This window comes from Chiloscyllium plagiosum, chromosome 5, assembly GCF_004010195.1.
Source record: "Chiloscyllium plagiosum isolate BGI_BamShark_2017 chromosome 5, ASM401019v2, whole genome shotgun sequence".
In the NCBI taxonomy this organism is placed as follows: Eukaryota; Metazoa; Chordata; class Chondrichthyes; order Orectolobiformes; family Hemiscylliidae; genus Chiloscyllium; species Chiloscyllium plagiosum.
The window spans coordinates 48,172,296-48,187,047 of NC_057714.1; the positions used below are offsets into that span (position 1 = coordinate 48,172,296).

The 14,752-nt window shown below is 39.2% G+C and overlaps 2 protein-coding genes across 13 annotated transcripts in view; one reads left to right on the forward strand and one right to left on the reverse strand.

Moving 5' to 3' along the window:
• invs (inversin) overlaps window positions 1-4,124 on the reverse strand; it is a 277,037-nt gene extending 272,913 nt beyond the window's left edge. For 7 of the 11 annotated variants that reach the window (XM_043690029.1, XM_043690037.1, XM_043690026.1 and 4 more), the window contains exon 1: window positions 3,844-4,117. The gene's annotated coding sequence lies outside the window, so the exon portion shown is untranslated. Of the gene's footprint in view, window positions 1-3,734; window positions 3,814-3,843 lie in introns of those variants that run through there. The other 4 variants (XM_043690034.1, XM_043690032.1, XM_043690031.1 and 1 more) reach the window with 3 other exon arrangements.
• Window positions 4,125-4,210: 86 nt separating this feature from the next.
• The window catches only part of erp44 (endoplasmic reticulum protein 44), a 99,628-nt gene continuing 89,086 nt past the window's right edge, over window positions 4,211-14,752 (forward strand). Inside the window, exon 1 of one of the 2 annotated variants that reach the window (XM_043690040.1) lies at window positions 4,211-4,377. In XM_043690040.1, coding sequence (XP_043545975.1) covers window positions 4,315-4,377 — 63 coding nt within the window. In that variant the 5' untranslated portion in view covers window positions 4,211-4,314. The remainder of the gene's footprint in view (window positions 4,378-14,752) is intronic. The other variant, XM_043690041.1, reaches the window with a different exon arrangement.

A 14,752-nucleotide genomic window follows, 5' to 3' on the forward strand; every position in this document is an offset into this window, starting at 1 on the left:
CCCAGGATCACTTCATCCAAGAAGCTCATTGACTGAATGTTTGAACTGCTTCTAATGAAATTATACTCTAAAGTAAGGAGCAGGATTCAGACTTGACGAATTTATTCCTTCTGGTGTAACAAACACAAAGAAAGGATTGGACTTTTATGGTAGCAGACCCAAAACTAAAGGATAGTTCTCGAAGTCAGCATATACCACAGTAATCATTTCATACGCTTTCCTCCCCATACCCAGAACTGCATAAGTAACAGCTGTACCTGGAAGATTTCATCCTTGTGTGACTCAAAGGAATGCAACTTTAGTTTCAGGTTTCTTAAATCCCATAATGCTACAATCTTATCAGCTCTTCTTATAACTCAAACCCTCCATTCCCAGTAACATCCTGGTAAATGTCTTCTGAATCCTCTCCAGGTTAATAATATCCTTGCTATAATAGGGCAAGCAGAACTGCACACTGTCGTCCAGAAGAGCCCTCACCAATGACTTGTACAACCTCAACATGATATCCCAACTTCTATACTCAAAGGCCTGAGTAATGATGGCAAGCATGCTAAACGCTTTCTTAACCACCATATATATATATATATGTGATGCAAACTTCAAAGACTTATGTACCTGAGCCCCTAGGTCCCTCTGTTCTACAATACTGCCTAAAGCACTACTTTTAATTGTATAAGTCCAGCCTTTGTTTGTTTTGCAAAGATCAATACCTCGCATTTATTCAAATTAAACTCCATCTGCCATTCTTCAGCACATTGACCCAATTCATCAATATCGCTTTTGTAACCTTAGAAAAAACTTTCTTCAATGTCCAGTATACCACCAATCTTGGTGTCATCCGTCCACCCACACTAATCATGCTTTCGATATTCTCATCTAAATTATTTATATAAATGACAACAAAAGTGGACTCAGCACCAATCCCTGTCAAAGGAGCAAAACCTGACCTTCTCTTGGGTAATAGGGCAAGTGACTGGTGTGATAGTAGAGGAACACTTTGGGTTGAGTGTTCATAATTCTATTTGTTTTAAAATAGGTATGGAAGAGAATAAACCTTCCATAAAAACTAAATATTTAAATGGAGTAAGAAAAATTCTAATGTCATGAGACAAGAACTTTCAAAAATTGATTGCAGTAGACTGGAATATTGTGTGCAATTCTGGTCTCCCTCCTATATGAAGAATGTTGAGAAACTTGAAAGGGTTCAGAAAAGATTTATAAGGATCTTGCCAGGGTCGGAGGGTTTAAGCTATAGGGAAAGGCTCAATAGGCTGGGGCTATTTTCCCTGGAGCGTCGGAGGCTGATGGGTGACCTTATAGAGGATTTTTAAAATCATGCAGGACATGGTTGAGTTTATAGACAAGGTATTTTCCCTGGGTTGGGGGAGTCCAGAGCTAGAGGGCATAGATTTAGGGTGAGAGGGGAAAGAATTAAAAGCAATCTAAAGGGCAACTTTTTCACACAGACTGTGCGTGGAATGAGCTGCCAGAGGAAGTGATGGAGGCTGGTATAATCACAACATTTAAAAGGCATCTGGATGGGTATATGAATAGGAAGGATTTAGAGGGATATGGGCCCAAGTGCTGGCAAATGGGACTAGATTAGGTTAGGTTATCTGGTCGGTATGGATGAGTTGGATCTAAAATTCTGTTTCCATGGTGCACATTTCTATGACCTCAAGAGAGGGGGAAGACTGAAAAGAATTTTGTCGACTAGATGTGAACTACAAGTTTAGTTCAGTGTAAATACTTCATTTTTTAAATTTAACCTGTGAGGGTCAGTGTAGACTTGTTCTCCTTGTGTCAGTGGAATAAAGCATCTCTGCTTCATGATTTTCGGCTTGTATATATGTTTAATTGCCACAATACACCAACAGGTTTAATTATTTGATGGTTTCCTTCTTGCCACTACTGTTAACTTGTCACCAATTTAAACACTTTAACATGACATTTGTCCTTGGCAATTTTGATGTTACTGCAGCAAATTGTTCTGAATACTTTGTCTAAAATCACATCAAATAAATCGTATGGATGGAGGATTGGCTGATTGGCAGAAGGCAGACAGTAGGGATATTTTCCAGGCTGGCAGCTGGTGACAAGTGGAGTTGCACAGAGGCCCATGTTGAGACAACAACTATTTATGTTATACATTAACGATCTGAATGGAGGAACAGAGTATTGTGGCTAAGTCTGCATATACACAGAGTGATGGAGGGACAGGCAGTGTTGAGGAAGAGGAAAGGCTGCAGAAGAATTAGACAGGCTAGGAGAGTGGGGAAAGAAGTGACAGATGGAATACGATGTAGGAAAGTGTGAAGTTGCACATTTTGTTAGGATGAATAGAGGTGTAAACTAAATAGGCCAGAGCATTGTAAATCTGAAGCACAAAGGGACTTGGGAGTCCTAGTTCAGGGTTCTCTTTAGTTTAACATGCAGATTCACTTGGCAGTAAGGAAGGCAAATAAAAAAAATCAGCTTTCATTTCAAAAAGGCTAGAATAAAAGATTAGGGATGTACTGATGAGCCTAAGACTCTGGTCAGACTGCATTTTGAACATTGTGAGGGTCAGTGTAGACTTGTTAGGCCAAAGGGCCTGTTTCAACACTGTATTAATTTATCAATATCTACATTTTGGGCCCCATAGCAAAGAAAGGTTATGCTTCATTGGAGAGGGTCCAGAGGAGGTGTATGAGAATGATTCTGGGGATGATGGGCTTGTCACAGGAGGAGTGGTTGAGGATTCTGGGTGGCAGAATACTTGATGGCATTCAGAAGGCTGAGGGTGGATTTCATTGAAAGTTACAGAATACTGAAAAGCCTGGATAGAGTCGCAATGGATGAGATGTTTCCACTAGTAGGAGAGACTAGGACCCAAGGGCACAGCCCTCAAATGAAATGATGGTCCTTTAGTACTGAGATGAAATTCTTCAGCCAGAGAGTGGTTAATCTATTGAACTCATTGCTGCAGAGAGTTGTGGAGGCCAAATCATTGAGTGCACTTAAGACAGAGATAGATATGTCCTTGATTGGTAAGGGGATTGAGAGTTATAATGGGGGAATAGGGCAGGATAATGGGGTTGAGAAACATATGAGCCATGACTGAATGGCTGGTGAAGCAGACTCGATGAGCCAAATGGCCTTATTCTGCCCCTATCGCTTATGATCTTAAGGTCTGTATGGTATGTCGGAACACAGCTGCTAACTTGTATTAAGTAGCTTTCACTAACGGGGAGATGGAAACGAATCGCTCCATTTTGTGAAATGTTGGCCAAAGCATGGGATGATCTATTGGCTTTTCTTCAAATTGTGCAACAGAATATTTAACGTTCATCTGACAGCCCTAGTTGCAATGACACCTCCAACAACACAGCATTTTCTTAGTTGTAGAAAGCACCAACCAATCAAGATTTTGTACTCAACTTAATTATCAAATAAGGTCTAAAATTACAACTTTCTGATTCGGAACGATATTACTTTTACGGGATCAAAATGTTATTTGCATGCATATATTAAGTTTAAAAATTCAAAACCAATCAAGCAATTTTCATTAATTGGGTGTGGTTTGAGCTTGTCCTCAGATTCTTCAACTCTCAAATGCCAGTGAAGTATTAAGTTCAAAACGTTTGGCATATTAAACACATTATCATACTATCCATAGGACTATATCGGTAAACAAATAATTGTACTTTTCCCCTTAGTCAAATAAAACAATTTACCAATTTTACGCTACACACCTTTGAACACCAAAAGCGAGAACTTCATTGAAAATTAAAAGAAGTTCTAATTAAAAAGATTTCATTTGCGATCACTATCTCTCAAGTTCAATAGTTGGACTTTATTTACCTACAGCTGCTGAAAGGCCTGGGGACAAAAAAAAGGAGAAAACTTTTCAACCTCGAGCTCTCTCCATTTTACTTCTTCATTTGTATAACAACTGAGACAACTTCCCCCGTCAGTGTCCGGAAGAAAAAAGAGAATCAAGGAGCTAATCTCCCTTCGGCAATTAATTAAAACATTATTTTACTTTTTTACCAACAAAATAGATGTGTCTTCAGCGCCGGCCTAACACTGCATACTGGTCCCTGTAGTCTCTCTGCTCCACAAGCTGCTCTCAAACAGGCGATGGTGCCGTGACTGTGAAACTACAACTCCCGAGATGCTATGAAGTAGCACAGGAAGTGTTTGCGCATTGTTCTCCCCGCCCCTCCCGAAGCAGCGGCTTGTGGTTCCGGAGGCGGCCTGCGGTGTAAGTGGAGCGGAGAGAGGGAAGCAGTGTGGAAGCCCCACCGGCCAGCCCACTCACTCACCACTACCATGAAACCTACAGCGCCTCTGCAGCTCTCTCACTCCATACGGCACATCCTCCTCTTCCTGCTGGTGAGTTCCTTTACTGATTTTAGTTCAGTCTCTGGACTTGGAGCGGCCCCCCCCTCAAAAGCCGGTTGGACAAGGCGGTGAGCCTGAGTCCGCCGCAGTCTGGTTGGCGGGGTCGGGGTCGGGGTCGGGGTTGGGGTGTGTGTGTGTGGAAGAGGCCCTGTCTGTGCCGCCACTCTCTGAACTGTGGCCCCAGGTCATTACCCCCCCCCGAGGCTTCAAGGCTCGCCTCTTGATTGTGACAAAATAAGATGGAGTTTAACCGGCGTGTCGTCGCCTTGGTTTATATAACTTAGCGCCGTCTTGTTCTGTATTTTCCATTCATTAGCCGCCGGTTTAATCTCCCGGATCTGCCCGTCCGTCCTGTGTGTGTGTCCACTTTTCATAGGTGGAGAGTTCAGGCCCGGCACCCGGAAACAGAGAGGTGTAATGCTGCTTCCTTATCCATCCAAACCAAACCTGGCCCACAGAGAAACATTTTCATTTCATTGGAATGACCTGATTATAGTTCAGCAGCAAACAATTGAATTTATATCCAGCTTTTTTTACTGAGACAAAACGTTCAGAAAATCCCCACTTGACAGTGATCTGAAAAAAATGGACTCAGAACTAATGAAGGAGATATTAGAGGAGCGATTAATAGTTTGGTGGGGGAAAGGAAAAGTTGCAGAGAATTCCAGTGAGTTGGGGCTTGACGAGGCAGCCGCCAACGGTCCACCATTTGTACGAGGGGCGAGAGATTGATGGGCATAGATTACTGGCAGAACTGTGGGAGGTTACTGAGATAAGAGGCACGGCTATTAGATTTAAACATAAGGATATTGATGTTAAATCTCAGGCGTTGGAGTACAAAGAGCCAGGCTGACTACTGGAGATTATGGAAGGTGAAGGAGGCGTTTTGGAATAATTGTATGAAGGAAACAAAGATGTGGATTAAGATTTCACTCTTTCATGTGGCCTGAGACACAGATAGAAGCCTTTGTGATGGACAGTCAGAAGTTCAACACAGATTTCACAGGACAATTAAATTGCAAACAATATAGCTCATTCTGATTGTGGGGACAAAGGATAGGTGACAACAGTGGCAAAGGTATAAAGTTTCTGACAGGATAGGTAATGGTTTCAGTTTCACATGTATATCTCAGAAATGTTGAGGAAACCAGATACAATAAAGGTGTTAAATTCCAACAAATCCGATTTGTTGTGGGATATCTGTATTCCAGATCCTAATCAATCTTTTCAGTACAGTTATAATGCTGGCAATATCTATCTTTATAATATGCAAAATTGCCCAGGAATGTTATATCTACAACACAGGACAATCTGGCTAATTACTAGTTCATTATTTAAATCATGATTTCAATCAAAATGATGGAAAGAGTTGTCAACGGTGCTGTGAAGTGGTGACTGCTGATTTGAACATAAGTGAAAGCAGGTTAGCGATTTAGGTTTTGCTGGAACTGCTTGGCCATAGACTTCATTGTAGCACAAGTCCAAAGGTGAAGGTAAGAATGACTGCCCTTGATATGAAGGCAACATTTAACTGAGTAACACAAATGAGTGCATCATTAGGAACAGTGGCAAACACTCTCGTGGCTGGGATTCATACTGGCACAAGAGCAAATAGTTGCTGAAGGCAGTCATCTTGAACTCAGAACATTGCTTCAGGAATTCCTCAGGACAATATTACATACACCTATCATTCATTGCTTCGTCAAAAATTTTTCCTCCTTCAAATTCAGTGGTCAGATCCAAGATGGTTCTTTCACAGCATCTCCCGAAGCTACATTCTCTGGGTTCATGTGCATGTTGGATACCATGCTGGTTTTGACTTAATTTGTTGTTCCTTTCATTCGTGTTTTTAAAAACTTGGAGTTCCATACATAATAGTATTGTGAGAGCATTTCCAGTCCATAGCCTGCAATGGTTCAAGAAGGCAAGCTTCTACCATATTCTCAAAAAAGTAAGTCAGCAATAAATACACCCACATCTGAAGAATTAATGCAAAAATACTTGTAGTTGATTCAAGACTGGATGCCAGACACACAATCAAAAATGTGTGTTGGAGCAATCAAGAAAGTTGGAGCAGTCAATCCCTGGTCTTACCAGTGTACATTTGAGATATGGCCCAAATGTGCTTTATGATGCTATCAAGGAGTAACATGAAGATGAAGACATCAATAATTCCCAGAAATTATAGGACAGTATTAAAGATGAAAGATGATTGCACAGATGTCAGTGAGAGAGGTATTAAGATGTGAGGCAAAAGAAAAAAAATCAGCTGATTTTTCAGTCACAAAACAAGGTCTATTGTGACAAAGAGAATGTCCCTACCTTGGAGCCAGGAGGCCGAGGATCCAGTCCTACCTGTTCTAGAAGTGTATACTGCAATACCATCTCTGACCAGTTTGATCAGAAAGTATCTAAAATTGAATAAATTCACAATTCATCGAATGAACACAGATGTTTTCGATAAATTTTAGGCAAAGTATATGAAATGGTGATGAAAACAGAATTAGAGAATTCAAAGAGAATAAATAATTAATTACAATTAATTTAAATAATTAATAAGAGGGGGAAGTTCTAAGTGGGCTGCTGTTTTAAAGAGATGACACAATAGGATGTGTGGGTTCTTTTGCTACAAAGTTTTGAGATTCTCATTTTTCTAAAGGCATTGCTTAGTTTTAATATTACTGATATCTTTAAATGCTGAATGTGCATCTTCAGCATAAATTTTGCTGAATCAATAAATCAGTCAATTCTTGTTTAATTCATTTGCATTTTTTGGACTGAAATATTTCATATTTCAGAGAAACTAAAATGATATCTTGAACAGTTAAGACCAAAGTAAATCATGTGGACTTATTCAGATAATTCTGATTTCTCAGTGGAGGTCCTAACATTCAACCCAACATTGGAGACGTCGCAATCGTGCTTGCTTATTTTGACACGTCATCGCAAGTGAATGAGACTAACTGATTATGAACTAGGACTAACTAACTACATTTAATGTTTCACATGCAGCCAACAGGATGCTTTGTAACTTGCTGATAGGTTTTGCTGTAAATAAATTACGAGCCAAGTTAGAGAAGATTGAATGATGTAGTCATGGCCTTATGTCTTAGGCAACTAGGTTGGAGATTGTTTTAGACCTGTAAAGCCTGACAATATTGCCCTTTAATGTAACATTACACATCTTTGAGTAAATAAAACTATATTGTGATGAATCAGCCTCTTCCATTGGGGTTAGCAATTCAAGGACTCAGTGTCAGAGATGTACAGCACAGAAACAGGCCCTTTGGTCCAAATCGTACATGCCGACCAGAAATCCGAACCTAATCTAGTCCCATTTGCCAACACTTGGCATATATACCTGTACCCATATGCACCTATTCATTTACCCATCCAGACGCCTTGTAATGTTGTAATTGGCAGCTCATTCCATACATGCACCACCCTCTGTGGAAAAAGTTGCCCCTTAGGTCCCTTCTTGAAAGTTTTCCCTCTTGCCCTAACCTATGCCCTCCAACTCTGGACTCCCCCACCCCAGGGAAAACACCTTGTCTATTTACATTATCCATGCCCCTCATTTTATAAACCTCTATAAGGTCACCTCTCAGCCTCTGCTGCTGCAGGAAAAATAGCCCCTGATTCATGTTCCAACACACTTGGCTTTGGTAAGTGAGACTTTTCAGTGCTTTTTATGGCAATTAAAGGCATTATGACCCATCCCCAATAATCCTTTAAACTCAATGTCTTCTGATCATTTATTTGGTGAAGTGAATGGGTGGCATGGTTTTCATTGGAAGCAGCAATTTCTGATTATTCTGGAAGCTTCAGTACATGTTGGTTTTTTAAATGCAATATTTCATCACAACCAATCAGTTGGGATAATAAAGGAGCAGCTGTACCTATAGAGAGAGTAATCCAGCTACACAAATGCATCTGAATTTGATGTTACAAATTTTTTGTTCTGTATCATGTAAATACAGACCGAAACTTTTGGCCAATTATTTGAAAGCTGTTTTGTCATGATTTGTATTCCTTACTATAGTCTTGCTTTAATGGAGCAGCCAAAATTGTGTTGATATAAGTGAACAATTAAAACTAGAAATGCTAGAAAACCACAGCAGGTCATTCAGCATGAGAAATGATTAAAGGTGTAAATAAAAGCAAACTTTGTGGAGCTGAAGATCTGAAATAAGACAAAGTGCTGGATAAATTCAGGTCCAGACAGCACCTGCAGAGAGAGAAATGGGAGTCAACTGTTCCAGTTGAAATTGACTCTTCTTCGGAAAGCAGATAAGTTTGAGTTATGTAACTTGTAACAAATTGAACGGGTAAACAGTTCGGTAAAATTGGAACAACCAAGATACAAGGTGAAGGCAAGGAAACCAACATGTCTGCTGTTATTTACAGGCTGTTAATGTGTTATATGACTAGAAAACAATTTAACAATTTTTTAAAAACTTGAGTAATAAAGAGGGAAAAATTGAAGATTATCAATGCAGCAGAAATGAAAATAATTAAGTGCAAACTAAGCAAAGGTTGTAACAAGATATGTGTGCTGATAAATTTCAAACCGTTTCACCATCTTTCCTTGATCCAGTTACTACTGAAGGTTGAACCACACTGCAACTTCAGCATCCAGCTTTGTTCCAAGCTGTGCTCGCCCAGCTATGTCTGAACTCTCCATTTCACTTAGCCTTTCATAAGCCTCAGCTTGTCAAAAATATGCTAACGATATTCTATGCTGTTACATTCCCCTTGTCCATCAACCTTTCTTCATTAGTTCTGTCCTATCAAGATGTCCGATTCACATTTCTCATCCACATTTTATAGTCTCTACTTAGCCAAATCCCTCGATCATCTGCTAGCTCTACAAGACTCCAAGAAGTCAGACTCCCCACCCCTCCACCACACCCTTTTTTTGGGGGAGTGCATACTTTCAGCTCTTTAAAAACCCCATAATTTGGCGTTTGTTAAACAGTCTCCATCTATTACTCCTCTTTTTTTGTATAGGCCTTGTTAAAAGCCACTTCTTTATAACTAATCTTTTTGTCATTACCTGAAATCTTCTCTGGCATTACATTTTATGTAATGGTTAAACTTGTGTGAAGCTTCTTCAGGATTATTTTGTTAAAGGTGTTAGATTAATACAAAATGATAATTGTTAAGTTTCACTTTACAGTAACAGTATCTTTTGTTATGGGCATAAGCATGTATATAATTGCAGTATTCAATAAATCTTAATATTGAGTCTAATTTGAATCATTCTAAAATCTAGGGTTGATTTGCTTTTGTACAATGTATTTAAACTTATCTGAGGTACTCTTCATTTCCCATCATACACAAGCTGAACTCAAACAGCTATTTTGAAAGTGTAGATATTCATTCCTAAGCTTTCTATGCATAAATAGTCATTGTCTTTCATGTATTCTATATTATGAAATTATTTGTAGTTAAGAGTACTTAATTAGCTATGAAAACTTACAACATCCTTGTGATGATAATTACTACTAAAATGTTTAAACTACTTTATTCATTTCAGTTAGGTTGTGGCTTTCACAAAGTGCTTTGGAAATACCAAGTGTATTGGCTATTGTACTGCACGGAAACAGCTTATTTATGTGACAATTTATTTATGGACAGTATTGAGCTAATTTGACCTGTTCACGCAGTAGCCATGTCAGTGAGGACACAGGGAAGACTTCTCTGTTTTCAAATAGTGCACTTCAGATCTCTTTTGGGAGGCAGATGCAACCCAACATAACGTTTCACCTGAAAAACCGAATCTCTTCAGTCAAGTATTGGAATGTTAATCAACATTTAGTGATCAATCTCTACAATGAAGTATGACCCCAGAGCCTCTTGATTTAAATGAGAGCATGCCAAAATTAACAATGTATCAGTTTTGAATTCAAAAGAACAGTAATGCATGATAATCTCATCTTCCTGTGAATGGAAGTTTGTATTAGAACTCCCCAACACTTTTTGTTCTAAAGATTTTGATTTGCTTTTCAAAATTCATTTTGAATTTTTTTACAGCTATACTTGGCAATAAGTAGTTACTTTGAGATAGTTAAGGATTAGCAACATACATTTGTCAGAGTGAATTGTTTTTTTTTTCAAATGTCATTAAGAGCTTTGGGAAATAATAGACAAATGATAAATTCATGTAAATTAATATTTGCAAGAGAGTTTAAGAGAACTAAAGTCTTATGAAGTTTGGAAATGTGCCAGATGGCTGCCTTGTGTGCTGTAAGATTACGATTCTTGATATTCTTTAATTGTGAACTGCATTAATATATTCAATATTGAAATGTAAGACTTCTTGAAGCTTTTTAATCCATGTTTGAACACAAAATGACTTGGCTTCTTGCCAGCCAAATGTAGCGTGGTATAAACATCCTGCATTTAAGGATGTTCATTGAGTAACTACCATTGAAGGTGTTTGCCAAAATTAATAAGTCTTCTGTCTTTTGATTTCTTTGGAAAAATAATGCAGGGAGTGGTATCTATGTTTTACAAACACTGTTTTATTTTTCCACTCATCTTGAAGTTTGATTGTGATAACAGTGCTGATTAGATCTTAAATCATGTCTGTTAATAAATGTAGCTTGCACATCATCTCAAAAAGTAAAATAATTTTGCTTATTTTTAAATAAAATTGCTGGCTTTCCTTCATTAGGAATGCATTATTAGTTGATCTTGTTTAAAATTGTGGATCAGAAGACCTAGCCAACAACTGAAATTAGAAAACCAGATCCTGTTATCACCAGGTGCATCCTCAGTAATAATACCTTTATGATATGGTTAAAAGTGGGGCAGCTAATGGTTTCAACATGTTCAACTTTGTTAACAACAATTCCATGCCCAACTTCAGCAAGATGCTCTAGAGGCCCGTGATATTAGGGTACCTGGGGAGGAGGGTAGGGTGTGTGTGCACAGATACCAGTAATTATGATCTTTCCACTTTTTTTGTTCCGAAATTTTGGCTACTTTCCTGATCCACAGCTCCCAAATGCTGGAAGCCATCCTTGTGCTTTTGTTACCCTCATTCTGAGTGGGGTAGTGTCTTCTGAAAATTTGCAAACAAATTTGCAAAATACTGTGACCTTTGGACTTTTCAATCACAGGAAGCTGCAGCTTTTCACTGCTGACCATGTTGACACAAACTATCGCAGTGACACATTCCTTGCTTCGCTTTCCACCATTACAAATTTTATGTCTAAACATTAAAGAACAATGTGGCAAAAAGCAAAAAACACTCTGATTACATCTCCATTAAAAATGACACTTAGTGCATATCTGTTCAGGACGTTAGACAGACCATTCACTTCTGAAGTCGATAATGTGGTGCTGGAAAAGCACAGCAGGTCAGGCAGCATCCAAGAAACAGGAAAATCGACGTTTCGGGCAAAAGCCCGTCATCAGGCTTTTGCCCAAAATGTCGATTTTCCTGCTCCTCTAATGCTGCCTGACCTGCAGTGCTTTTCCAGCACCACTCTGATCTAAACTCTATGCCCACAACCCCTGGGCATCCCCTCATAGTCACATATCATTCAAGATACAATGCAGTGACCACCCCACCTCCAGAAACAATGTAATGCAAATCATCCCTTAATGGTCAAATCTGTTGCAAATCATTTTTTGTTTTGTAACTTTCGGGGAGTAGTCAAATTCCAACTGTAATGTTCTCATTGATTTCTGGATGAAAGTGTAAATCATCCCTGAATGGCAAGGAAATGGCCATGTAAACCTCCCACATTCCACCTATAAGACAAAGACACACCACCTTATTTCCTGCGGCATTTTATTTGAGGTCGGTAGAGCAAGTTAACTCTTTAATATCTCAACCTGAAAACTTGGATTTGAAGCAATGGGCAAAGAAACCAACAGCAACATGAGGGATCTGTGACCTGAAACTCGGGTGTAGGTTCAATTGGATAAGTACTTGGGTGCTTCAGGGAACAAGACAACAGGGAAAGAGCAGGGAATTAGGATTAACAGGATATCTCTACAAGCAGGTATGCTGGTTTAATTGGCTTGTTCTTGTGTTGTTCTGATTTGTACATTTTCCTGTGCCATTTGCACAGTTACATTTAACTTCCTTTACAGTTTCTTTCAACTCTGGATGTACATGTTTTAGCGACACTGGTTTGTGTTCAGCATCCATGGATTCCTGTTAAACTGAGATCTATGAGATAATGTGTTCGTGAAGTTTGTTTATATTGTGAATGTTTGGTGACTTACCCCTATCAAATCGATGACAGTATGGGAAGGTGATACTCATGAGAACAACACCTGCAATTTTCTTTCCATACCCCACACTGGACTTATTTTGTGCCATCTATCAAATTGGCACTGGGCCAACATTTTCTAGCTACCGCTAATGTGAAACTTTCATTGCTAAGGAAAATGTACCTGTTAGGGGAAAAAAGTACATCATCATTAAGAATACATTGGTATATGTACCTATAAACCTTTCTCTTCCCCCTTCCCATTTTCCTTGATAATATGTACTTATTGTTCGAAACATACGATAAAGGAATAAGAGTAGGCCATTTCCCCTTTCAGTAAGATTATGGCTGATCTGATTCTAACCTCTATTCTACATTCCTGTATATCCCCAATAATCTTTTATTCCTTTGGTATGCAAGAATTTATCTCTGCCTTAAAAATATTTTAAAATTCTGTATCCACTGCCTTTTGAGGAAGGGAATTTCAAAAATTCACAATCCTCTAAGAGGAAAGAAATGTTTCCTCATCTCTGTTCTAAACGGGCACTCCAATTACTTTTAAACTATGATACTCGTTCTAGATTCTCCTACAAGAGGAAAGATCCTTTCAACATCTACCTGTTCAAGACCCCTCAGGATCTTGCATGTTTCAATTAAGTCACCTCCAACTGTTTTGAACTGTAGAGAATACAGGCCAAGCCCATCTATTCTTCATGAGGCTCATTCCAAATATTAGTCAAATAAACTTCTATGAACTGCTCCAGTTCATTAACATCCTTCAGGAGGTATGGTGATCAGTGCCTCACAGCGACAGGAACCCAGGTTTGATTCCAGCCTTGAGCAGCTGTCTATGTGGGCTTCCTCTGAGTGCTATGGTTTCCTCCCACAATCCACAGATCTGCAGGTTAGGTGGATTGGTCAGGCTAAATTGCTCAAAGTGTCCAGGGGTGTGTAGTCCAGGTAGAGTAGCCATGGGAAATGGAGGGTTACAGGGATAGGATGGGGGTGATGGGTCTGGGTGGATTGCTCTTCAATGTGAACTCAATGGGCTGAATGGCCTACTTACACACTTTAGGGATTCCATGATTCTACTCTACTCCAGATGCGCACTTGACAATGCTGTATATAACTGAACTGTTGCGCAATAATACCATTGGGTCAAACGTGCTGGTTTGTGGAACCAGGCTAAAAGAGGCCTAGCAAGGTACGTTTTAAAGGTACCTTTTGGCTAGGAGGAACAGAACTCCTAACCCTGTAAGGAAGGTTTGGGCCTCTTTGACTTGACTTTTGTCAAGGGTTTCTAATGGCAACCCCCTACCTTTTGGGCACTCATTTCTCTTTTGGACTAGGGAGTTATCAAGTGGCATATTATGCTGATCTGATAAGGTCAGTTGAGCTTGACTGCCGTTGCTCCCAGCTAGGCAGTTACTTTGCCATGTTCTCATCTAGGGGTTAAAATTAGAATCAAGATATCAGCCAGATGGTTATTCTCTGCACTTTGAAAGCTTTGATAGTTCCTAAAATTGTAGAATGACTGCCTAAAACTGAACAGCTTTAGTAATACATCTCATTGCTGTTCTATAATAAAAAGTAACAGTATACCATCTCTGCCCAATCTCTTTCAGCCTCCTCCTTAATGAGCTTGATACCATTCATTAAATGTTTCCTGTTTATTCCAAGTATATATGCCATTGAGGTAATCTGTATTGAATTCTACTTGCAAATGTTGTCAAGGTCTTTGTTAGGTCTTAGCAACATTAGGAGAGTCCACTGCTTTAAAACTCCTATGCAAGTAAGTAACTGTGTGCTCTTTGAATCACACTCATAATTCTGGAATTGATTTTGGGGTGAGATTAGAATTCTACATTCGACCTCTTTTCTAAACGAAACACCCTATACCTTGAATAAGTACCACCTGTTCCTTATGTGACATTTTGCTGGAAAGTTTCAAGGTAAATAATCTGAAGTACATGCAGCTAATTAAAATAATGTAAGTAGATAGCACAATCTGACAAGATTAGTCTTTGAGTCCTCTAGCAAAGCATTGTGTGTGCCTAATGGGAAATTTTATAGGGTTATAAAAACAGGAAGCATTACAGGTGGTGACCTAATTAAGTAGTAATTGGAATTTTGCT